The sequence below is a fragment of the Vidua chalybeata genome, chromosome 9 (assembly GCF_026979565.1).
Source record: "Vidua chalybeata isolate OUT-0048 chromosome 9, bVidCha1 merged haplotype, whole genome shotgun sequence".
Taxonomy (NCBI): Eukaryota; Metazoa; Chordata; class Aves; order Passeriformes; family Viduidae; genus Vidua; species Vidua chalybeata.
This window is the reverse complement of record NC_071538.1, coordinates 29408825-29433053: the sequence shown is the minus strand read 5'-3', so window position 1 is coordinate 29433053 and position 24229 is coordinate 29408825. Positions and strand designations below refer to the sequence as shown.

General features: G+C 44.1%; 2 protein-coding genes across 6 annotated transcripts in view; one reads left to right on the top strand and one right to left on the bottom strand.

Moving 5' to 3' along the window:
• TPR (translocated promoter region, nuclear basket protein) overlaps window positions 1-6462 on the top strand; it is a 33743-nt gene extending 27281 nt beyond the window's left edge. For 3 of the 5 annotated variants that reach the window (XM_053950189.1, XM_053950186.1, XM_053950185.1), the window contains exons 44-51: window positions 759-827; window positions 1414-1523; window positions 2155-2261; window positions 2938-3033; window positions 3188-3344; window positions 4300-4418; window positions 5288-5386; window positions 6242-6462. In XM_053950189.1, coding sequence (XP_053806164.1) covers window positions 759-827; window positions 1414-1523; window positions 2155-2261; window positions 2938-3033; window positions 3188-3344; window positions 4300-4418; window positions 5288-5386; window positions 6242-6297 — 813 coding nt within the window. In that variant the 3' untranslated portion in view covers window positions 6298-6462. The remainder of the gene's footprint in view (window positions 1-758; window positions 828-1413; window positions 1524-2154; window positions 2262-2937; window positions 3034-3187; window positions 3345-4299; window positions 4419-5287; window positions 5387-6241) is intronic. The other 2 variants (XM_053950188.1, XM_053950187.1) reach the window with 2 other exon arrangements.
• A 20-nt stretch (window positions 6463-6482) lies between these two features.
• Window positions 6483-23905, bottom strand: PRG4 (proteoglycan 4). The gene is made up of 11 exons (XM_053950190.1): window positions 23809-23905; window positions 21407-21529; window positions 19223-19342; window positions 15840-15941; window positions 10966-14331; window positions 9981-10067; window positions 9412-9551; window positions 8578-8734; window positions 7841-8020; window positions 7565-7690; window positions 6483-6598 (listed from the first exon to the last, which is right to left on the bottom strand). Exons 1-11 carry the CDS (start codon window positions 23903-23905, stop codon window positions 6495-6497), a joined length of 4602 nt encoding a protein of 1533 aa, XP_053806165.1. The 3' UTR covers window positions 6483-6494.
• Between the last annotated feature and the right edge of the window lie 324 nt (window positions 23906-24229).

Here is a 24229-nt window from a genome sequence, read left to right as displayed (position 1 = left end):
GATGATGGCTGGACAGGGAGCATACAAATCCATCCCCTTACTGCTTTTTGTCTTGAAATTCTTACTATATTATACCAGTGCTATGTCAGTCCGTGGCTGATGATATTTCAACTCAAAAAGCTTTTCTTAGCCAGGTTGTAGCTCAGATTGGAAGGCTTTTTATGAATTGCCCCAGTGTAGATGGGGCAAAGGAATGCTGCCATTTATTTTCCATGTTAAGCCTTTCACAGTCAGTGCCTGACCCATGATTATGCTTTTTGAAGACCTGTAGATTTTGTAAATTAAAACATCACAACAGGAATTCTTCAAAAATAGCCTGAGTGAAAGGATCCTTTACCATTAACTTGTGCTGAGGCTTGGGATCACAATATTTTTGTGTGCAAATTTTCTGTATTCAGTGGAGACTTGAGTAAAATATTACTCTCACTTGCCCAGAATATATACATTGTCCCCCAGAGAGTGCTGGGGCACTGAACAGGCTTCCCAGGGAATGAGCACAGCCCCAAGGCTGGCAGAACTCCAAGAGTGTTTGGACAATGCTCTCAGGCTCTTCCTGGGTTTCTTGGGCCTGTCCTTTGTGCAGGGGTTGGACTTGATGATCCTTGTGGGTCCCTTCCAGCTCAGGATATTCTGTGATTCCATGATGATTGCCATACTTACTAATTTAGCTGCTGTCCTTGGCTCTGACTGAACACTTGTATGTTGTTAGAATTCCAGGACCACATTCACACAGCTTCCCCCATTTCTTTCCCATAAAGAGAATCCAGATGACACGAAGGCAGTCGGTGGGGCGAGGACTTCAGCTGACCCCTGGGATAGGTGGAATGGTGAGTGTATCAGAATCTACTACTAAAGACTTGCTTTGATGGAACATTTCTAACTCTTGGGGTTACTTTGGTTTTTAAAGAAGCCTGGCTGCTGACTTCAGGAGGGGGATGGTCTCTGTAGTCTTGCAGAAAATACCCTACTTTTGTTGATTCCTGTATTAATGGAAGGCAAAGACTAGGAAACTCCCAGGAAACAAAAGGCTTCAAAAGAGGCTCAGTTGGTTTTGTCTAAGGTGATTTTATTTATTTGTTTTAGAGTCAGTCAAAGTGGCTGTGTTGCTGGAAAAAATAATACTAAGTTCAGCCTCATCCTAAAGGAACAAGGCTAATTTATGCTGTCTCCATTAGCTAATTTTGAACCTTTTATTCAGCTGTATTTGGCAGAACAAATGCAGGTTCAGTGGGAGAAAAGAGAGAGACTGACTGACTAAAGTACCTTTTGTGAGATCAAAGGCATCAGCTTTAGACATCTGAAATTAAACAATAATTTTGTTAGAGCTAAGTCTGTTTTGCTGGACTATGTGGAAAAATCAACCTTTAACTCAGCTGGTAAAAACTGGAAATACATTGTAGGCTCTCATATCAGTCTCTTTTTTTCCAGCAGCAGCACTTCTTTGATGATGAGGACAGAACAGTTCCAAGCACACCAACTCTTGTAGTTCCACATCGTACAGATGGATTTGCAGAAGCCATTCAGTAAGTAGATGTGAAAAGAAAAAGGAAAAAAAAAAAGGCTTTTGTCTATTCTTTATTGTATTTCTTTCTATTTTGCAGTGAAATGAAAATAAATTAAATGGACTTGTGACTGAAGTAACATGCTAGGTAGTAGGATAGATAACTGCATGTGCAGATAATTATTGTTTGAATTGTGTCATATAACTGATCAGCAGGTTAGGAATTGAATATTCTCCCATGTATTGTAACCTGGTGATTTAAGAAGAGCTTAAACAAACAAAAAAGTTATATCAAATTTCCTTCCTTATTCTTCCTCCCTCCCCATTAATATTGCCAATGAAAGTAGGAAAAGTTACCTCCATTTTTGCTTTTGGGATGTTCTGGATATGTCCAGCAATCTTAAAATTGTGAGAGTTCACAGAATGGATAAGTAAAGAATATTCTCTTCAGGACTGTTGTACTGATTTTGAATGCCTTCCTAATAATTTGAGAAGCTAATTGCTGTTTATTTAGCAGTAGCTCAGATAATTTTTATGGTCAGTATTAGCTCATTTTGTCTCATGCTTGATTTGTTCTCTTGGTCAGAAAGTTCTCCCCCCCTGCCCCGATCTTTGGGGAAGTTGCAGAATTCCTTAAGTTTGTATTTTGCCAGTTCCCCACAGGTAGCTGGAGTTCCTCGGTTCAGATTTGGGCCCCCTGAAGATATGCCACAAACCAGCTCCAGTCATTCTGATCTTGGGCAGCTGGCATCACAAGGAGGTAAAGCAGTTCTGGGCTCTCTTGTCCGTGGGTCTTTGAGAGAAAAAGAGAGAATTCAGTAACAAAACACAATTCTTCACACAATGCTTCAGGAAATTGTTGAAGTGTGGAAACCCGCAACTCTTAAATAGTCGTCAGCAGAGAGAGAATAGCAGAAAGTGAGAAGGTGTTATCTTCAAGCTGCTACATTTATAGTTGTGTTAGGATTTTGAAATTGAATGAAATATTGAAGGAATGGTTTTTAACTTCAGTTTTACTATTGGTTGTAGCTTCCCTGTAGTGAAACAATAAGGGAAAACATCAAATGCAAAGAAATCTTTGGGCTATATCCTTATCTGCTTAGAGATGGCCAGGCTGTTGTTTGTTGTTGGTCTGAATCTGTCCCTTTCCCAGCATCCCTGTTGGCATGGAACACAGGCTGTTCTCTGAAGAAAGCTCACAGCAAAATAATGGTATAAGGCAAGGATGAAAGTTAAAAAAACAAGCAGTAATATCTTCATCAAGGTTTTACCTTCCAATAAATAATGATCAGCTCTGGCAGTAAGTCAAAACAAAGTAACAAAAATCTGCTTAAATACAAGTGACTGGATTTTATCCATTGGCCAGAGGGAAGACATTGGTTAATCCTTTTTTTACCCACTCATTTGGATGGATTGTCACTGGAACTTTGTTGCAGGTTTAGGGATGTATGAAACCCCACTATTCCTTGCCCATGAGGAAGAATCAGGGGGTCGTAGTGTCCCCACAACACCGTTACAAGTGGCAGCACCGGGTAAGTGGCAGAGTTTGCAGAGCGAAGCAGGGAATGATTCCCCATGGTCAGTGCAGCACTGCCGCTCCTCAGGAGCGCTGGGCAGCCTGTCCCCGAGCTGCCTGTGCTGTCACAGGGCTCTGTGGGCAGGGCCTGAGCTGTGTGTGCTCCCCAGTGACCGTGTTCACGGAGAGCGCCTCGGCCGACGCCTCGGAGCACGCGTCCCAGTCCGTGCCCATGGTCACCACCTCCACCGGCAGCCTGTCCACCACCACCGAGCCCGGCCCCGGCGACGACGCCGACGAGGTCTTCGCAGAGGCAGAGTCTGAAGGGTAAAGCACCACTGCTTTGGCTCACTTGCACTGCTGGCATGTCCACTGTCACCCAGGGGCAGCTCAGACAGTGTTTTGTAGTGCTGTGAGGCAGGACAGTCTGACTCTTCATCCAAAACCAGGGGTTTTCTGCTGATCTTCTCCTGGGGGTTTAACAAAGTTAATATAAAAGTCACCAAAAAAAAAAAAAGAATGCAGAGGACTCTGCAATAGTCAAATATTGATGTTAAACACACAGGTTGAAGGATCAGTTTGTAGAATAAAGACTAAGGCATTCCTGTGTAATACAGAAAATCACTCATGCAAAGCACACGTATGTTACTGTTGAGTTAGGGATGGATGAAAAGACTCTATGGTGTTCAGAAGGCTTAAAGAGTGTTCATTAAGAAGTAGCGAGTCTCTTTTATAATGTGACTCACTAAGGTGAAATATGATTGGTCTCAAAGTAAAAACCTTTCACACTATTGGTGCACTATGAATAGTACACTGTGGTAGAACATATCTATAAACAACATGAACAGAAAGAGAGATAATAATTGTTTGAATTCTTTCGCCTAACTTTTCTAGGCCAAAGCCTGAGAGAGAATTCTCTCTGTTCTCTCTCTGACTCAACTGAGAGCCTCCAGACATACATGATTAAGTCACCTAGTTAAGACAGTGCATGTACAAAAGATGAAGCAGGGGGCTGGAATAAGCAGTTCTTAGTGAATTATGTAGACAAATAATTTTGTCTTTTGCTTTACAAGTGCAACTTTTAATATTTATAATAATTGCTATGTTTTGTATTATGATGAAGTAAAGATCTAAAAGGGGACAGTTTATCATTTTATACTATATTTTACTTTTGATTTTCATTGAATCTTTGTGTCCAAGACAGGGTTTTTTTTTCTGGACCTTTTTGAAGCTATGAAAATATACTTACATGGTTCTTCTCCTCCTCCACCTTCCCTTCTAGCATTACTTCAGAAGCTGGTCTAGAAATTGATAGCCAGCAAGAAGAAGAATCTGTTCAAGCATCTGATGAGTCAGATCTTCCTTCAACTAGTCAGGATCCTCCTTCAAGTTCATCTGCAGGTACAGGATAATCACAATAATACTTCATACCTTTTCATTAAGAGTGGGAATTCCTTTGTCCAGCATTGTGGCTGGTAGCCAGGATCCACAAAATAAGATAAAACTCTTAGAATAACAGACTCATAGAATGGTTTGGGGTGGAAGGGATCGTAAAGCCCATCCAGTGCCACCCCTGCCGTGGGCAGGGACACCTTCCACTTGCCCAGGTTCCAGCCTGGCCTTGGGCACTTCCAGGGGCAGCCACAGCTTCTCTGGGCACCCTGTGCCAGGGCCTTACCACTGTCACATAGAACAATTCTTTCCCAATATCCCACCTGACCCTGCCCTCTGGCAGTGGGAAGTCATTCCCTCCTGTCCTGTCCTTACAGGCCATTGTTCCAAGTCCCTCTCCAGCTCTCCTGAGCCCCTTTAGTCACTGAAGGGGCTTTAAGGTCTCCCTAGATTCTCTTAGAGCAAGTTGATATTTTGATGCTTATAGATTCTTTGGTACTTAGGTAAACCAGTTTTCCTTGGACCGCAGTTATTGGAGTAGACCAAGAAAAAAATAACACTTCAAGGAGCAAATGTTACTGATACTTTGGTGATTTATCCACTAGCATATTTGATGTCAGCTTTAAAATATTTTTAATTAAATTGTGAAAGAACAATAAGTTAATAACTACTCAGTTATCAGTTAACCCCTTGTATAGAGAGCAAGAGAAGTGCAACTTACTTGTTTTGAAGCTTTTATGTATATTAGAGGAGAGGTCAATGAAATAAGGAGGTACCTTCATCATTCTAAAGTAAAGAAAGCATAACCCATATCAAAAGATGTAAAGAGGAGAAGCTGGCAGGCACAGCCACCCTTTCTGCACTGTCTCTCTCCACAGACACGAGCAGCACTCAGCCCAAGTCCCTGCGCCGTGTCCGGCTGCAGCCCCCGACGCTGAGGACGGGCGTGCGTGGCCGGCAGTTCAACAGACAGAGGGGTAAGTGCTGCTGGCTGCTCCCAGCCACGCTGGCCTTGCTGGCACACAGGGACTGAGTGACACAGCAGCCCTGCCCTCGAGTTTGGTGTGTGACCCTAAGATCTCAAGTTCGGGTTTAGCGTGTTAGGCTGAACAGGTTTCGGACAGGCAAACTTCCTTCTGCAGTGGCACCTGGCTCTTATCAGTAGAGAGAATGTAAAGGGCATTAGATCTTCAGAGTTTTAAAGGAAGGTTTCAGAAGTCTGATAGAACAGCAGTTTAGAAACTTCTGGTTTTGGCATTAGAGGAATTTCCATTTGGTACATTAAGGATTCCAGCTATATCAATATGTACTCATTGAAAAAAGCTTTATTGGAAGTATTACAGTTTTTTCAGTGTAATAGAGTTAAACCATGGCAAGAAATTATTTTTGCAACTTCTGTATTAAGAAAAAGCCTTTGATGGGTTTTTATTCTGTTTTGCATTATTTTAACATTGTGGAAGACTCAACATTAGCAGGTATTTTAAGAGGAAAACATAAGGAGGTGGGGCTAGGATAGATTTTCTTCCATCTATCGCCATTTTCTTAAATAACCATAAGGAGGGGCTAACTGATTTAAGATGTGGTAAGAATCCTCTGCTCATTGGTTCGGCTCTGGATCACAAGTCACCCCCAGCCTTTTGCATGACACAGGTGACATGTACATGTGTCAGCAGGCTTAGCGGGGGAGAGGGGAAACTTGAACTGTATCAGAAAGGAACTACTCCACTGCCCTGATAATTCCTTAGGGAAGGGTGAAGTATCACCTGTGCAATGGTTGATTAAAAGGGTAAGAAGGGTTTATATTAATGCATTTGTTTTCTTTCCCTGCACAGGTGTAACTCATGCCATGGGAGGCAGAGGAGGCCTGAACAGAGGAAACATTAGTTAAATGAAATGTAAAGGACTTCCAGCTGTGTATACAAAATGCCAGTTTGCCTGTGGTTGCTTAGTGTAATGAAGCCAGAGCTTGAAGCAGCATTTTAATACTTAGAGTTGTGTGCACATATTTCAATGTCTTTTATTAATAAAATTAGAAAAAACGTTGACATCCAAATGGCATCTTATTTTAAACTCCTCTGCTGTGCCTCACTTGCTGGGACAGTTGTACCAGTCTTTGGATACAGTCTTTCCTGTAAGAGCAGTAACAGGCCGTGCTATTCTTTTGCCAATATCCAAACTGTAGTACCGATCTGAAAGGAAGAGAGGTCAGGATTAAATTCCAGAAACTACATTTAATACATGGGAAGAATTCACAAATTCAAGCCTGCATTTTAATGTCACTTAGGCCTGAATAACACTGTGTCACTGTTCCATGTGCATATAGGGAGCTGAGAGACTCCAACAATAAATTTCTGTCCTCAGCTTTATTTTTTCAGATGTTCTTGGTTGCAGTAAGTTTTATGGCATTGCTAATAATAAATTTCTCCCAAGAGCGGGGAAGAATGTTCTTGTGTTGCTAGAACACAGAAATAGTCTTAAGAATTTGGAATTCAAACTAACAACATCCACAACAACCCTGCACTCACTACAGAAGTGGGAAGTCCATGGACCCTGAGTGTGAATGGGCCTGTGAGGCTGATTCCTCCAAGGTGAGGAATTGGATCTTATTGACAGGGACTTTAATAGCCTGTATTTGGGTATGGCTTGTTCTTAGAACTATTTTGTTCTTTGAAAAATGCAGAAAATTCTGAGGAATGCTTATTTGGGATCCTGGCTGGTGGAATGAGTCTACCATTCCAGGCAGGATCATAAATAATTTTTTTGAGTGAAGTCAAGTGGTTCATCTCCCTCCTTTTTGTGTTTTGTCAGAAACATAGTTCCATAGAAGCCATTGAAAAACTTGCTCTGTTGTGATCCAAAGACTTCAGTCTATCATTAACATAATCCTTCATTTAAGGTTTGTCCCTTTAAAAGGCTGAACTCCCTGGCAATGCATTCCCCAGTTGGCTGCTTTGAACCTCTGTATTTCATTGCTCCACGTTGTCCTGTAACTACTGGTTTTTAATAGAAACATCTCTTGATTATAGGCAACATTTTAATTCCCAGGACTTTTTAGTAGTGCTGAAAGCAGTACCACAAGTGATAACAGGAGCTTCTTTCTTCCCCCCCACCCATATCTTTTGAGGTCTATAGTGATGTGCTTTAGTTTTACTTACTGTAAGAGAAGGCGTAGTAGTCGTAGCCATCAGGCTTGTTCTGGTTGGGCACGGAGAGAGTTGAGTGGACAACTTTGGGGAGCCCTCTCCAGTACGTTGTCATTTGGACTTCCTTGCGCAGAACTCCTGCAAGCAGAAGGAACCCTCCGTGAGGAGCTGTGGCACTGCTGCAGCTGCCATAGGCCTGTGTCACCTACAGCCATTAAAACCCTCCAAACACAATGTTGTGTCAGAGGTGACAGCATCTGTGTGAGAGAACCTTGGTGCCCACATTACCAGAGGGGTAGGAGTTGATCCTGACGGTGCGGATGACGGTCGGCATTCGCACAGCACGCTGGAAGCGTCGCCGGATGACAACTCTGGGGACAAAGGCTGGGTATCTGATGGTAACCCGGGCTCTCCTTTGACACTTCTTGGCTGGTTCTTGTTTGTACACGTACTGCTGCATGTTCCCATCTAAAACATGTTTGTTTTGTTAGTTTAAAAAAATAAATCAATCTCCCCCTACAACAACACCCAACCACCAGCTTGATCAGGTATGAAAATATATCCCTATCGCACACAGGGAATCAATAACAATTGCATTCTTGTGGTGGCAGTACAGCATTCACATAACAGAAGAAAACTACTTTAAAATAGGAAATCAGAAATAGAGATTGAAATTTCCACACATAGTTATGAACTAGCAAGATTAAAGCCTTCCCTTCCCTTCTCTAATTGAGACTAAAATAGCTTTACCACCAGATAGAACTTATTTAAATGTTTAGCCACTACAGTGCTGGATTCCTGGATTCTCACCCTTACAGATCTGGTTTAAAATGCACTGAAAGACCTCCAAGCTCTAATACAAATTTTTTTCAAGCTTCAGTCTATTTTTGAGCACCTGGAACACTGGCATCATTTGTGTTTCTGTGTTTGAAAGAAATGGGTCAAGAGAAACAGTGTTTTATTCCTGCCCAAGGCAATTCAAGTACCTTTTAATGTTCCCTGAACTTCAGGAATACAAGACATACCTCTTTTGATAAAATAAACAGATTCTGGTCTGTTGTTGTATCTTGCCACAGGGAGGGTTGCTACTATTCTCCCGCTTAACCCTGCAAATCCAGTTGCAAGAGGTTTGGGATAGCCATTATCCATAACACCATTGGTGAAGCGCCAGTACAGGGGACCCTGAGCATTTAAGGGAAAAAAAAAATAAAAAGAGCTTTAGAGGAAGTTAATTCCTGGTTATTCAACTGCAAAACAAACATGAAGAATAATCCATAAATAAGCATTAGCACTTTGATAGCTACATTGTAAATCTGACTGGAATCACTCCTCCGTCCATTACAAATGGGATAAAACTACTACAACTTCATGAAGTACCTCCTGCAGCCTTTTAACCTTTGCGTAGGGCTAGAGTATCTTAGAAGCTAATTTTTAAGAGGGGTTACTTAAAGGAAAGTTACTTAAAGGAAAAAGGGATTTCCTTTTGAAATCTCTTAAATTTTCATAGATATAACAAGCAGCTTGAATTCCAGGACTGAGTGATTTATTGGGAAGTAACCGCATAATAGCTTTAATGAGGTGTGGGCATTCCATTAGCATTTTATTTCAGGTTGGGAAACACTAGGAATAAGTTTAGGCAATCTTTTTCCCCAATATCCAATCTGAACATCCCCGGGTGAAACCTTCTCATCCTGTTATTGTTCCCTGGGAGCAGAGCCCGACTCCCCGCGGCTGTCCCCTCCTGTCAGGAGCTGTGCAGAGCCACAAGGTCCCCCCTGAACCTCCTTTTCTCCCGGCTGAGCCTCCCCAGCTGCTCCTCATCAGCCTCGCCCCATCCTGCCGGCCGGGACCACTCCCACCTTGATGAAGAAGATTTTCCCATCGCAGTTGCACCTGGAGAAGACGGAGTCGATGGGCGAGGGGATGCCCCAGCCGTCGCTGATCCGGCGGGGGTTGGTGGTCGGTGGGGTCCGGCCGTTCAGCAGCCAGTAATAGTGACCTGGGGGAAACAGGCGTGAGGGGCGCCGGGGACAGCGCGTCTTGTCCCGGGAACAGCGAGGGGACAGTGAGGGGACAGCGAGGGGACAGCGCCGTCCTGCCCCGGGGACGCGGCTGAACCTGCTCCATGAGGGATCTCGGGGACGGACTCGGCTCGGGAGAGTTTCGAGGAGGGTGAGGGGCAGCGGGGCGAGTGAGGGAGGAAAAAGAGGAGGAAGAGCGACGGGGCAGGTGAAGGAGGAGGAGGTGACGGTGAAGGTGAAGGACTGGGTCAGGGAAAGGTGAGGGAGGAGGAGGCTGAGGCAGGTGAGGGAGGAGCTCCGGCGCTGTGCGGGGAAGGAGGCGGGCTGGGAGCGGAGCCAGAGCCGGGACAGGTGAGGAGGAACGGGGCCATGCCGGGGCAGGGGGAGGATGTTCGGAGCAGTCTCACCTCGGAAGACGGCCAGGGTGCCATTGGGCAGGGCCACCATGCCGTCCGCTGGCTTGCCGCTGCACAGGTCCTTCTCGTCGTTCTTCTCTGCAAAACACAGCCAGGTGGGTTTGTTTAAGGTTCCATAAGAACGGCCTTAGCTTCCCTCTCGGCCCCGCCGGTGGGCCAGGGATTAATTCCTCATCGGGGACGTGTTCTCGGGAAGCTCGGCTCTCGTCCTGTGGCCCCAGCAGTGCCGAGTGACCAGGTGTGGGTGTCTTTGCTTATTGCCACCTAAGTACCTAATTCAGGAAAACACCTACAAACACCTCGTATGCTACATGCTCTGGGATTTTATTGTTCCTTTAAGCTGCTTTAGTGGCTTCTCTTCCTTCTTGTTATTTCTTAAAAAATAAACCTTCCTTTAAATATAAAGGATGAATATCTTTTAGACTGAAATTCAAGTATTTTGCATCTAAACCCCTCTATTTTTTCCCCAAACAATATCTTTCAGTATTTGATTGAAAAATTGCTCAAGAACCTGCAGGCTATGTCTGATTAAAATAAAGAGAGGGCATGAAAAAGGCTGTGGCAGAAAGCAAGGTAAGAGACTTCTTGTCTCTTTTATATGATATTTTTAGTAGGTGGCTACAAAACACTAGGTTAGGTACCATGAGGGAGGGTGGATATGCAGCCTGACTTCTAGCAATTTTTTTCATGGGATTTAGAAATTTGTCATCTTTTTCCTTGACTTTTTGTCTGTTTGCATCTCCTACAGTAGCAAACAGGAGGAGGAGAAACTTATAGTGAACAATTTTCAGTAGGACCAATTACTGGAAACAATTTAGATCATGTTCTAAACCACCTGGAGGATTTAATTAACTCCACAGCTGAAACTGAGGTTCCAGTATTCAGGACACTGGCAGCTGTGGTTGTGGCTACCCACGGAACACTGCCATGTTCCCTTGAGTTGCTGATGCTTTTGTACCTGCTGGAATGCACTTACCTTGTGTTTCTCCAGGGAATATTGGCAGGTCCCCAGCTTGTATTAAAGGCTTGTTTATCTCAGGCTCTTCTTTCGCTGGCAGAGTTTCAGGTTCAGTTGGGTGAGGCTCTTCTATGGCCTCAGTGATCTCCTGGAAATGTATTGTTGGCTTGGATGTCCCATTAGACACAAGATACATTTCTTCTATTGTGTCCTTTTTATCCCTTGTTGTGGTTTCTTTGGTAACTGTAGTTACCTCTTCTTTGGCAATACTAGGGGCCTTTTCAGTGACATCTTCCATTTCTTTTTCAGGTGTGGTACCCATTTCTTTAATGGTTGTTACATCTTTTTTACCAGCCGTTGTCATCTCCACAATAACACAAGTAGCACCTGGGCTCTCTTTGTCTGCTGCTGGGCCAGCCTGCTCGGTGTCTGTAGTTGTCCCTTTTTCATTTGGTGTTACAGCCTCACCAGGCTGAGGAGTTGAATCTTCTTTGATGGTTGTTATCAGCATAGTGGGATTGGACAAGGGAGCTGAAGCTGCTGTTGTTGCAGTCTTGGTGTCTGTAGAAGTTGTTTCAGCTGCTGCAGTGACAGGTTCCTTGGCTGTAGGGGCTGTGTTTGGAATGTCATCCATACCTTTAGGAGAATCACCTGGTTTAGCTGTTGTCATCATAGCTACAGTAACTGTGTCTTTCCCAGTTGCAGCTGTGAAAAGGTCTTTAAGCAGAGTAGTTCTGTCTTTCTTTGGTGTTGTTGTCTCCTTGTTCTCTATTGTGGTATCTGAAAGCATCGTGCCTGCCCCAAGTGTGGGGGAGTCCTTCCCAACAGTTGTGGGTGCAGCACTGCCTGGAGAAGCTGTGGCTTTACTGGTAGTGGTACTGACCTCAGGGGCTGCAGGGATGGTTGGAGAGTCAGCATCCTCTGCTTTAGGGGTGGTGGGAGAGTCTGCCTTGGTTATACTTTCTTCTGGGGTTGTTGCTTCAGGTTTAGGGGTAGTGGGAGAGTCTGCCCTGGTTGTAGGTTCTTCTGGGGTTGTCTCTTCAGCTTTGGGGGTGGTGGTAAGAGAGTCTGCCTTGGTTGTTGGCTCTTCTGGGGTTGTTTCTTTGGGTTTGGGGGTGGTAGGAGAGTCTGCCTTGGTTGTTGGCTCCTCTGGGGTTGGCTCCTCTATTTTGGGGATTGTTGGCTCCTCTGGGGTTGTTTCTTCAGGTTTAGGGGTGGTGGGAGAGTCTGCCAAGGTTGTCGGCTCCTCTGCGGTTGTCTCTTCAGGTTTGGGAGTTGTTGCCTCCTCCGAGGATGTCTCTTCAGGTTTCAGGGTGGTGGGAGAGTCAGCCAAGGCTGTCAGCTCCTCTGGAGTTGTCTCTTTGGGTTTGAGGGTTGTTGGCTTCTCTGGTGTGGGGGTTGTCACCTCCTCTGGGGTTGTCTCTTCTGGTGGGGGGGTTGTTGGCTCCTCTGGGGTTGTCTCCTCTGGTTTAGGGGTTGTTGGCTCCTCTGGGGTTGTCTCCTCTGGTTTAGGAGTTGTCTCCTCTTCTGGTGTTGGGGTTGTCACCTCTTTGGGTGTGATCTCTTCTGGTGTTGGGGTTGTTGGCTCCTCTGGGGTCGTCTCTTCAGGTTTGGGAGTTGTTGCCTCCTCCAAGGTTGTCTCTTCAGGTTTCAGGGTGGTGGGAGAGTCAGGCAAGGTTGTCGGCTCCTCTGGATGAGGAGTTGTTGGCTCCTCTGGTGTTGGTGTTGTTGTCTCCTCTGGTGTTGGTGTTGTTGGCTCCTCTGGGGTCGTCTCCTCTGGTGTTGGGGTTGTGAGTTCCTCTGGTGTTGGTGTTGTCGGCTCCTGTGGTGTTGTCTCCTCTGGTGTTGGTGTTGTCGGCTCCTCTGGGGTCGTCTCCTCTGGTGTTGGGGTTGTTGGCTCCTCTGGTGTTGGTGTTGTTAGCTCCTCTGGGGTTGTCTCTTCTGGTGTTGATGTTGTCGGCTCCTCTGGGGTCATCTCCTCTGGTGTTGGTGTTGTTGGCTCCTCTGGTGTTGCGGTTGTCGGCTCCTCTGGGGTCGTCTCCTTTGGTGTTGTTGGCTCCTCTGGTGTTGGTGTTGTTGGCTCCTCTGGTGTTGGTGTTGTCAGCTCCTCTGGGGTCGTCTCCTCTGGTGTTGGTGTTGTTGGCTCCTCTGGGGTCGTCTCCTCTGGTGTTGGTGGTGTTGTCGGCTTCTCTGGGGTCGTCTCCTCTGGTGTTGTCGGCTCCTCTGGTGTTGGTGTTGTCGGCTCCTCTGGTGTTGGTGTTGTCAGCTCCTCTGGTGTTGGTGTTGTCGGCTCCTCTGGGGTTGGTGTTGTTGGCTCCTCTGGTGTTGGTGTTGTTGGCTCCTCTGGTGTTGGGGTTGTTGGCTCCTCTGGGGTTGTCTCCTCTGGTGTTGGTGTTTTTGGCTCCTCTGGGGTTGTCTCCTCTGGTGTTGGGGTTGTTGGCTCCTCTGGGGTTGTCTCCTCTGGTGTTGGTGTTGTTGGCTCCTCTGGGGTCGTCTCCTCTGGTGTTGGGGTTGTTGGCTCCTCTGGGGTTGTCTCCTCTGGTGTTGGTGTTGTTGGCTCCTCTGGTGTTGTCTCCTCTGGTGTTGGTGTTGTTGGCTCCTCTGGGGTTGTCTCCTCTGGTGTTGGTGTTGTTGGCTCCTCTGGGGTTGTCTCCTCTGGTGTTGGTGTTGTTGGCTCCTCTGGTGTTGGTGTTGTTGGCTCCTCTGGGGTCGTCTCCTCTGGTGTTGGTGTTGTCGGCTCCTCTGGGGTCGTCTCCTCTGGTGTTGGGGTTGTTGGCTCCTCTGGGGTTGTCTCCTCTGGTGTTGGTGTTGTTGGCTCCTCTGGTGTTGGTGTTGTTGGCTCCTCTGGGGTCGTCTCCTCTGGTGTTGGTGTTGTCGGCTCCTCTGGGGTTGTCTCCTCTGGTGTTGGGGTTGTTGGCTCCTCTGGGGTTGTCTCCTCTGGTGTTGGGGTTGTCGGCTCCTCTGGGGTTGTCTCCTCTGGTGTTGGTGTTGTCGGCTCCTCTGGGGTTGTCTCCTCTGGTGTTGGGGTTGTTGGCTCCTCTGGGGTTGTCTCCTCTGGTGTTGGGGTTGTCGGCTCCTCTGGGGTTGTCTCCTCTGGTGTTGGTGTTGTCGGCTCCTCTGGGGTTGTCTCTTCAGGCGTGGGGCTGGTGGGAGGCTCGGTGTCAGTTGCTGGTTCCTCGGTGGCGTCAGGGGTTGGGTCTTGTGTTGGGGGTAAATCCGTAGGGTCCGCTTCAGTCAGTGGCTCCTCTGTGGCATCAGGGGTCACATCTTCTGTTGTATCTGGAGTAGGAGGGTCGGCTTCGGTCGCTGGTTCCTCTGTGGCCTCAGGGGTTGTCTGTGCAGGTTCTGTGGTTGGAGCAGGAGTGGTCACTTGGATTTCAGGATCTATAGAACAAATACAAATTCAGTTCAGTCACTGGAATTGCCATGCAGATAGGTATTGCCTATAAATGTATTACACCCATTAGCTATAGGTGCTTTCTTTGGAATACCAAGACCTTTTTTAACCAGGCCAAACTAAGCTGGACCAGGTAAAATATGAGTTCCTTTTGTCTGCATAGGACTTTCCAGCAGCTCAGCTCAGTTTTTGGTGATCCCTTTTGGCCAACCTGGTGCTGCTCCAGGTTCAGGGTTTAGCTTGGTGCTTGTAGGTGCAGCTGCCTGGGGTTTCCTGCTGCTTTCACGGAAAGGAAGCCGCTTTATAAAATAGTCCTTCTAACACAACACTTCCCTTCTCAGTCTGTTATTTTGATTTATTCCCCTGCCCTACATTGTAACTTAGTCTGCACCAACAACCTGGAATTGGCAGAGTGAGGTAGGGAAGCAGGAGGAAAATAATTCCTGAACACAGAGCCCTGACTGCATCTTCTGCTGTATCTTTGTTCCTTGGATTGTTTTCCTCATTGTGATGTATGAATTTAAGGCTCTCTTTACTTATATTATTATTTATAGTTACATTGATATGAGTCAAATTGTTATTCAGCAAGAAGAACAGTAAATGCTCCTGCATTTCAATCTCTCCCTAAGTATTCTCTCTCTGAGATTGTGCAGATTAGTTCTGCTTTCACAAATGTGTGTTTAGTATGAGATGAGTATTTCAGAATAGGTTTCACTCCCATCCCATGTATCTGAAATACCATAAGCCAGCTGGGATCCTGTTAATGGTTATTTGAATTTCCTTAATTTTCTTTCATTTAATCCACTATACTGTGTTTTAGGGTGTTGGTTTTTTTTTTGTTTTGTTTTGTTTTGTTTTTTTTTTTTTTTTTTTTTTTTTTTTTTTTTTTTTTTGTAATAGGAAATTAGAACAGCAGAAAATAAATACTCCAAATCTAAAACAAAAAGAAGAAGAGGGGGGGAAGATAAAAATATTGACTGACTTCTAGCGTCTTTTCAATTTTGTTTCAAGTTCAAACTGGTCCTCTGAGTTATCACTTCAAATGCTGGAACACAGTACCAAAGAACACAGGAAAGCAGCATATTTTCCAGTCAGAATAAATAAATAAATGTGTTGTCTGAAGCAGCATAAGGCCTGGCTTGATTGAAACTAGAGGACATTTTCCTGTTTTGCCAGTTCATCACTGTCCCACCCTTCCTGTTCCAGCCACGGATGCTGTCCAAGACTGACAATGGTCTGTACCCTGTTTTTGGAGGATGTGTGTAAAAATCCAATAGAGACACAGGAGACATCACCACTCTGCACCATCTGTGCTGAGTGAACTCTCCAAAGTCCTGAGGGCTTGGTGAGGTAATCAGTTTATAAACCAAGTGCTTCCAAGCTTGGTAACTGTCTGGTAATGTCTAGGATCAGCTTTCTATTTCCAGAGCAGGAAAATGGTCTTTAATTTTCCTTCAGGTAACACCCATCCTGGTGCATCCATATACTTGCCTACCTTCCACTGCTTCCTCTGGTGACTCTTCCTCATCTGTGGAGGATCTTTTAGATGTTGATTTGTTTTCTGGAGGAGTCTCCGGGGTTGGCTTTTCTGTGTGTGCTGAAAGAGAGAAGTGCTCCCATTAACAGATTATTTTATCTTTATAGGTGCTGGGTGTCAACTGTATAAGAGTGTTCACAAAATTTCAGTGACCATCTTCCATTTAAAACTAAGTTTCTTTTCATTTATAGGATTCTTTACACAATTATTTCTGTGAAAAAGAGCAAAAAATACCCTTTTGATCCTGAAGTGTTTCATCACAGATGGGAGAATATTTTTCCCAGAAGTTTGAGGTGAGGCATTATTAGCTAATAGCAATTTTGAGGTGGGAAAAGAGATGAATTCTGAGCAGAGCTCTATGTTCTGAAATTTTGTCTTTTTTTTTTTTTTTTTTCCACTACAGATGACTTTTCACTACTCGACTTTCACTACAGATAACTAACTCTAGTGGAAATAGGAGAGTTGTCACATTAGCCAAGAATTTACTTTGATAATCCCCTTGCAGTTCTTCAGATGTGATGATTCTATGCAAGTGATTGTTTTGGAGAGACGTTTTAAAAGAAATGTTTTTCTTGAAGGAGACAGGAACTACAAAGCAGGCGTGGGCCAAGGAAACAACATGGGTATTAAGCTAACTTATAGTAGGCTGAGTTTTAGGAGAAATAGGAGGTTGTGTTCAGATTTTTCAGCTCTGAAGAGTGGATGGAATTTCAGTTGCATCCAGTAAGAGCCAGATAATATTTTATAATTAATTGTTGGCCAAACTGTACAATTGGAAATGAGCTACTGGCATAGCCTTGTAGAAGGAACTTGTTAGCTGTGAATGAAATGTGATGGAGCTCAGGGAACTGGCCAAATTATTTTGATCCAACCAAGGGAGCTGGTAACTGCCAGAGGTGTGTGTAATCAGCTTTTTACAAAAGAAATGGGATTTTTGTCTCCAAAGGATGACCATGGTGTCAAAAGGTTTACTTTCACAGCGAGCTAGTGCTCAAAGCAAGCAAGGTTGGGTATTGCACTATATCCTGAAATATTTATTGAGGAAGAGAGAGAAATTGTTGTAAAAGCTGAATGGCTCCTTTGAAAGCCAATTGTTTGGAAGGGGAGCATTTTGGTTATGTGTGTACATGTATTCAGGGATTAAAGAGCTTCTGGAGAACAGGAAAGATTACAGCTCTGGATATGCATTGTACACTTGGCTTTCCTGTACAGAAAAAATGTTCAGAGGATGCTGAAACAGCAAATTTATTACAGGAGGTTTAACAGATTTCTTAGTTATTCACACATAGTGTAAATAGTAAAATACTGAGTACAGTGGTTTGGGGGATTTCTGCTGGATTTTTTTACAAAAGTTGATAGCAAAGCTTAGTACAATACAGAAGAAATTCTTTAAGATTAGCTGTGGATTAATCATTATATTTTAACTGAAAAAGTGAAATTGTTTAACAGTGCTTTGTGAGTGTTTGGGTGTGACAAACTCAGCAGAAAGAGGGAAATATTAAGCAGCCTCATAAGCAGCAAATTCACCTCAACATGCTTCCAAGACACTTCTCTAGACATTCAGTCAAAAATGCTGAATACAGACTCTATTTCAGTCTAAATTACTGTGCAATTGTGTGGCAAAGCTAAGCCACTATCCCAGCACTTGGGGACCACTTGGGTGAAGAGAACCAAATGTCAGTTGTGACTTATATTGTGCGTCACACTGCAGGCTTTGGGAATTGGCTGCCTTGGAGGTGGGCTGCTCTGTGGATCCAGCAGCCCCGTGCCGAGCCACATTTGTCAAGTGTGTTGACAGAAATTAATATAGGTCTGTAGGTACCAGAAAGTTTAAGGACATGATGAAATTAAACATAGTCTGTTGTTGTTTTTTAGAGTTCATTTGCTGGTGTCCTTAAAGCTACATGAGGGCGGGACTGCACCTCCAGATCTGTGCCTTTGTGCTCAGCTGAAACCCCACCAGGCTCTGCAGGAAAGGACAGAACAAAATAAGTGACTGCAAGTCAGTTTGATTCTGCCCTGGACTGAACTTGCAGCCTAAAGGTAAAATTCTTAAATTTTTTCTTGCTACACTGTGAACATGTGACATCCAGTTCCTCCCTCCTGCCCCACAGGATGGGTTTCTGTGTTGGGCTGCTCTTCCCACACTGGATTTGAGATAGGGAGAATCTAGGATATGCATCTCTAATATGCTGCCAGTGACTGTGGTGACACCAAGCAAGTGTTCTGGAGGTCCAGGTAGTGCTATCCCAAGGAGTAGCCATTCCCTACTTTTGGATGGGTGGGGATTTTAAGGGAGTTGAATCTTCCACAAAGTTGAACCTTCCACTTTGTTTTTATAAGATGAACTCAGCTTTTTACTCCAATTCATTTATTCATCTGCCTACTGGAAAAGGCCCTGGGGGTGCTGGTGACAGTGGCTAACTATGAGCCAGGTGAACCAGGGGCCAGTGGCCCCTGGGCTGTGCCAGCCCTGCTGTGGGCACAGGCCCAGGGCAGTGGCTGTGCCCTGTGCTGGCACTGCTGAGGGACCTCGAGGGCTGGGTCCAGTTCTGGGCCCTCGTGGCCACAGAGCCCTGGAGGGGCTGGAGCGTGTCCAGGGAAGGGAACGGGGCTGGGGAAGGGCTGGAGCACCAGGAGGGGCTGAGGGAGCTGGGAAGGGGCTCAGCCTGGAGAAAAGGAGGCTCAGGGGGGACCTTGTGGCTCTGCACAACTCCTGACAGGAGGGGACAGCCGGGGGGGTCGGGCTCTGCTCCCAAGAACATGGGATAGGACTAGAGGAAATGACCCCTAGGAGCACCAGGGGAGGTTTAGGTCACCAGGCATCCCCGTCCCTGGAGGGAGTTAAAAGCTGTGTGAATGTGGCACTTGGGACAGGTTTTAGAGGTGGCCTTGGCAGTGCTGGGGGAATGGTTGGATGCAATGATCTCAAACATTTTGTTTTCCAAACAAAACTGTTCTGATTCCCCAGCTTCTCTCATTGAATTCTATTATTGATGTGCAGACCTTACCCTTATGCGTGGTATTCTGAGTAAGGGCTCTGACAGCTAGAACATGGCTAGTTCCAAAAGAGCCTAATGTAAAACACAACTTTAAACTCAGAATTCACATCTTGATGATGGCTTCAAGGATGTCTACCTGTATGTTTCGATAAAGTGTTCATGCTTGAGAAATTGGCCAATTTGTTTGTGAAATTATGTTTTGTTATTTTTGTTCTGTTTTGTTTGTTTTGTTCTGTTTTCTGTTTTTCAGTTGTTGCCAAAGCCCATGGGATTTTGTTTATGGTAAAGCACCTCTGTTTAAATAGCACTTTGAGAAGCAGTGATGGAGACGTGTCTTACCCTCTTTACAGTGCTTGGCGTAGTCTGGGCAGCATTTTCCGTACCGCTCGCAGTCGGCATCGCAGTCGCACTCCCTTCCCCTCTCGAAGGTTTCGAAGCAGCGTCCCTCGCAGGAGGCGGCTGTGGAGGCAGGCCAGCACAGTCAGCCTTGGGGCCAGCTCATGTGGAACGCTGGGACCTCTCTACAGTGAAGTCATTGGCTCGAGCTGCTCCAAGAGCAGCTCCATAAATTCAGGCGCTTATCCTGGTCTGATCCAGGATTTGTCTGTAAGGTGGGGTTTGGATCAGGCAGTGCCACCAGAAGGGCATTGTGCCATGGCAGTGACCATGGGATTGACAGTGCAATAAAACGTGACCGCCGCGTTCACTTTAGCCAGGTCCCACCGTAGGAAGGTTCCGCTTCCCCAGCCACAGAGCGGTGATCTCAAGATGATATTTAAATTCTGGGCTGGGTTTGCAGGAAGGTGTTCACCAGGGTATCCCTTTGCTACAAGAATGATGTGTCTACCAAAGCATTTCTGAAAAATAATTGGCCTAATTGGGTTACAACAAATTAGGAGTGTTCCTGGTGTGTCCAGGCAAACACTGCACCTAATTGTGTGAACAGGTTAACCAAGTTACCCCAAGAGACCACTTTGGAACTGTTTAATACAGTTCTGAAATTATTAGTACTAAAGGACTATATACCATGTTTTTGACATGATTAATAACCACAAGATTTTAGTATTTAATGTTTGGTTAACTTCTGAAACTTCTCTGACCAAACTGCTATTTCATATCAAATAATGACCACGTTGTGTTAGAAAGAGTCTGCACAGCTATTAGGCTTCAAAAGAAGCACTTTCTCTCTGTATGTCTCTATTGAAGTCATTGTCTCTGTGGCACACAAGGCATAAAATCATGTTGTACAGTTAAATCACTATCTAGAAAGATTAAGATTACTGTATAGGCAGATTCTGAACATCTTTGGATTAGTGTAGTTGCAGATTAAGTGTTGATGCCAGTGGATCCATCCCACATGCACAGGTGAGAATTATTTTTATTATCTTAGGGAAATTTTTACTCATAAATAATGTCTGGCATTTCTTTCATTTAGTCAGTGTTGATTCCACACTAACTGGACAACAGTCCTTAGCCAGACTGCCTGCCTCCTTTCAGGATGGCACCTACTGTGCTTGCCTGGACTGACTGATTTAGAGTAGAACAGGGAAGATTTCCTCTAGCTTTAAACTTTTGGTTAAAGGTTTTGCAGAAGCCAGAATACCTTTAGAATCTGACCCACAATGAATAAATAGCCTACATAATTAAAATGCCTCACTCTGCATCTTCAGCTGTGAGAAATGTTGATGTCTCCCCACAATGCAAAATGAGGATGGGGAAGACTGAAAGGCAAAGTGTCCCCAGTGTGTGTCAGGGCAGCAGAGCTAGAATTTTAGGGAATGCAGGTCTGCATTTTGAACAACACTCAGTGGTGTAGCTGGTTCTGGGAAGTATTTGTTACTCCTGTAATCCTACTGGAATCACGGTGTAGTGTAACAAACTACTGTTACCCAAATCACTGACATTTCTACATTGGTGATTCCTAAGAAAATGCTTTTAATGCTCAGTCAAGCAGTTTGAAAAACCTGATTTTATTTACATTGTACAGTTTTGCCTATAAATAAAGCATAAAATAATACTCATCTAACCTTTTCCAGCAGACTCTGGACATAGTTCTGATCCAGAATCAATTTCTGTCCATGGAAGGACACCCTGGCTTTGGATTAGACCCCACAGCATCCACACTTCTTAAATTTGAGTTGGAATATGTCAGAATTTCTTTCTGCAGAACCCTGAATTGGCTTTCACCACTTTTTTTTTTCTTTGTATAAGAGACAGATACATACAGTACAAATGCACTAAGGAGTAAAAAACAAACAGTAAACTGTTTTTGCCCATCTTGCCTAGTTCTGCTTTTGTAAAAAGCAAAATTCTTTGCTTGGCAATAACCTGTGGATACACAATTTTCTTTGGATTGCAAGAGGTTATTCTGAATATTTATGGGGAACAACAATACATGTATGAGAGGGAACAAGGACACAGCAAACCAACAGACATTTAAGCATTCAAAGAGCAGACACTGGTGTGGTAGGGAGCTGGGAGGGGAATTCTGAGGAGAGGAATTGGCTGTGTTTGGGAACTTACCCACTATGCAGACTTTCCTGAAGTCAGGGCAGCACTCCATGTAGTGGTGACAGTTAAAATCACACTGGCAGTCATGCTCTCTAGAATACCCTGCCCCACATCTCCCTGTACAGCTCGATACATCTAAAATCACACAACACTGGTGTAAGCGTTGCCCAGCCACAACAGTCCTTAAGGAAATGCTGAATGGAAAAGGACTAAAGTTTCTTTCTTTTTTCCCTGCAGAATGTGGATTCTTCACTCAGTACTGCAGAAGCTGAGAGCCTGGTGTGACCCCTCCTGAAGGTGTGGGGAGCAGAGGTTTGCTCTGAGCCAGCCTGAGGACCAGCAGCAGCATGTGTTCAGGTTAGAGCGGTCTTCCACTGAGCTAACCTACCCATTTTTTTTCTGAAAACTAAGGAATCCTTGAGGATTGATTCTGTAGTATGACCACAGGCTTCCAAACTAGCCCCTTAGACAGTATATCAGCTTTGCTGATTTATTCTCCAATTTGATTCACCCTCTGTATGATAATAGGTGTGCATCTGCACACCCATACCTGACAGACCCCCTAGGTGTCTGATTTTTACTGTTGCTATTGCTGTTCCTAATAACCCATCTAATGAGGTTAGCTTGCAAACTGGAGAGCACTGTCATAATAAATACAGGTCCCTGGAGCCATTTTTATTGGAAGTTTCAAAGTCTGCCTACTCCCTACACTATATTTTTTTCCCTGATGTCAGGGAAGAATTTGGTATCAGCTCTAAGGCTAAGAACAGTTGGGATCTAGCCTTGTAACTGCTATGAAGTACATTTTGTTAATTAGAAGATTATGTACTAGGAGACTAACAGAAAAGCTCATCCCATAATGGCTTTAGTGCCAGACTGCTGGGAAATGCTAGATAACAAGAAATGGTGCAGATAACAGGTGGCAAAAAAACAGATCAGGAGGTGTCTTGCTTTAACATGTGAGCCTTCCAGCTCAGCAGCGCCTTGCTACCTTCTACTGCCAAATCAGATATTCAGCCTGCAACCCTCCCCTTCCTCTGTGAAATCTCTGCTAACACAACCAGCTAACAGCTTCTTCTGGAAATGAAACATACAGGACCACAAGTGAAGCGTCCCTAAATACAAACAAAGAAGCTGAACAATCAGCAAGCCCAAACAGATAATCAGCTGAAACATTGAGGAACAACAAGGAAATAACATGTAGCACAACACAACACCAAAGACAATTTCTAACAGCACACACAACACGTGTGTGTGTCTGAAGGAAGAGCATGGGATAACAAATATTATATCTATTACATATACAGTGATTTTCAGCCAGTACTTGTAATGCTTGTTACCACTTTGCCACAAATAGAAAAGTGGAACCAAGGGATAAGTGGAGACATTAATGGACTTGAGTTACTGGGCTATTAATAGAGCAGTTGAAAAGACAAAATGGACATCTTCCTTTATGGATATATGCCCAATATATTGAACCCTTCTTCCTTTATGGGAAGAAAATGAGTCCAATAGTTATATGGTTAATATTTAGTAGTTCAATAGTTGCACCTCTTCATTCATTCATTTCTTTTAAGTTTATGACTTGTAAGTTGCAGAGTTACTTGTAAAGAAAATGCCTGAATGGTCCTGGTTGCTGTTGGCAAAAGTCTTGATTTTTGCTGAAACTGGTGGGAAGGTATCAGCTATCAAGGGGTCAGTGTAAGGTCACATCTGGCATGGGGCGTGCCCTGAGGAGCTGCTCAGATACCTGACATTGTGCCTTTTGCTATCAAGTAGTAATAAATCATTTTCTAGCAGCAAGTAATACCCAGTGTTATCCCCCTGAAAATTTGAGAGCTATCAGAGAACTGCAACAGCACAGGATTTGCCAGGTGGCATGTTCTGCTTCACCATAACAGTGTTACTTTAGTAAGGAATCAATTATAGATCTTGGAGTATCATTAGACAAATAATTCCCCAAATTTGCCTCAGTGGGGTAATAATGGTGAATTTAATGGGAAAGTACTTAGTAAGGTAGAGACATTCCTTTCCCTGAGCTTATTGAAATACTTCTAGCCAATCTTTGTGGATATTCTCATGTTAGATCCTTTCTAAACCAAACTGCAAATCACTAGGGCTAAATATGTCACTATGAGGGCAAGAGGCTCTGTAGGCTGTCTAAAGAAAAAGTAATAGTTTCATACACATTTTGCATTACATTTATATTTTTATGTTATTCCTCAAAAAAAGAGGACCATGCTACACTGAAATTTATTTATGAAAATATTCAGTGATGATAAAATTGAATCATATTTCCTATCTGAATATTTCTAGAACTTAGTATTTTTATGAAGATGTATTTGAAATAGTCTTAATGTGTGTCAGGCACACACTCCTAGACACCCTCCCTTCAGCTTTGTGTGTTACAGTACCTTGAGAAGACACTTCTGGAATGAAGGACAGTGAAAGGACCACCAGGGATAAGCAAAGTGTGTTCCATATGATCATAACTTTCAGGTACGACATCATTCCTAAAAAGAAATAATCTCACATCACTATCTGCAATTCACTTAATTCATAATTTTAAAAATGCAGTGCATATCTTTGTATAAAGACTTTGATAAACTTTTTGTTTGATAAAAACATAAAATTAATTATAAAATTGTTCAAGGAAAAATTGCTAATTTAGAATTACTCCATAAATTCCCTCTTGATTATTAGTCAGTTAAATTCTGTAGTAAGACTATATAGAAAATCATTATTAACAAGTAATAGAAATAATTTTTTGCAGAATTCTATTACATGAAGACTACAGTCACAGTCGTCTTCTAACATGGGTACACTTCAGCACAA

What these genes read in the sequence shown, in the direction of transcription:
- PRG4 (XM_053950190.1), bottom strand. Translation starts at nt 23,905, where the DNA reads ATGATGTCGTACCTGAAAGTTATGATCATATGGAACACACTTTGCTTA. An exon ending in ATTCCCTGGAGAAACACAAG is followed by an intron (nt 10,068 to 10,965) that starts GTAAGTGCATTC and finishes TGTGTTTTGCAG; the next exon opens with AGAAGAACGACGAGAAGGAC. An exon ending in GATCAACTCCTACCCCTCTG is followed by an intron (nt 7,691 to 7,840) that starts GTAATGTGGGCA and finishes TTCTGCTTGCAG; the next exon opens with GAGTTCTGCGCAAGGAAGTC.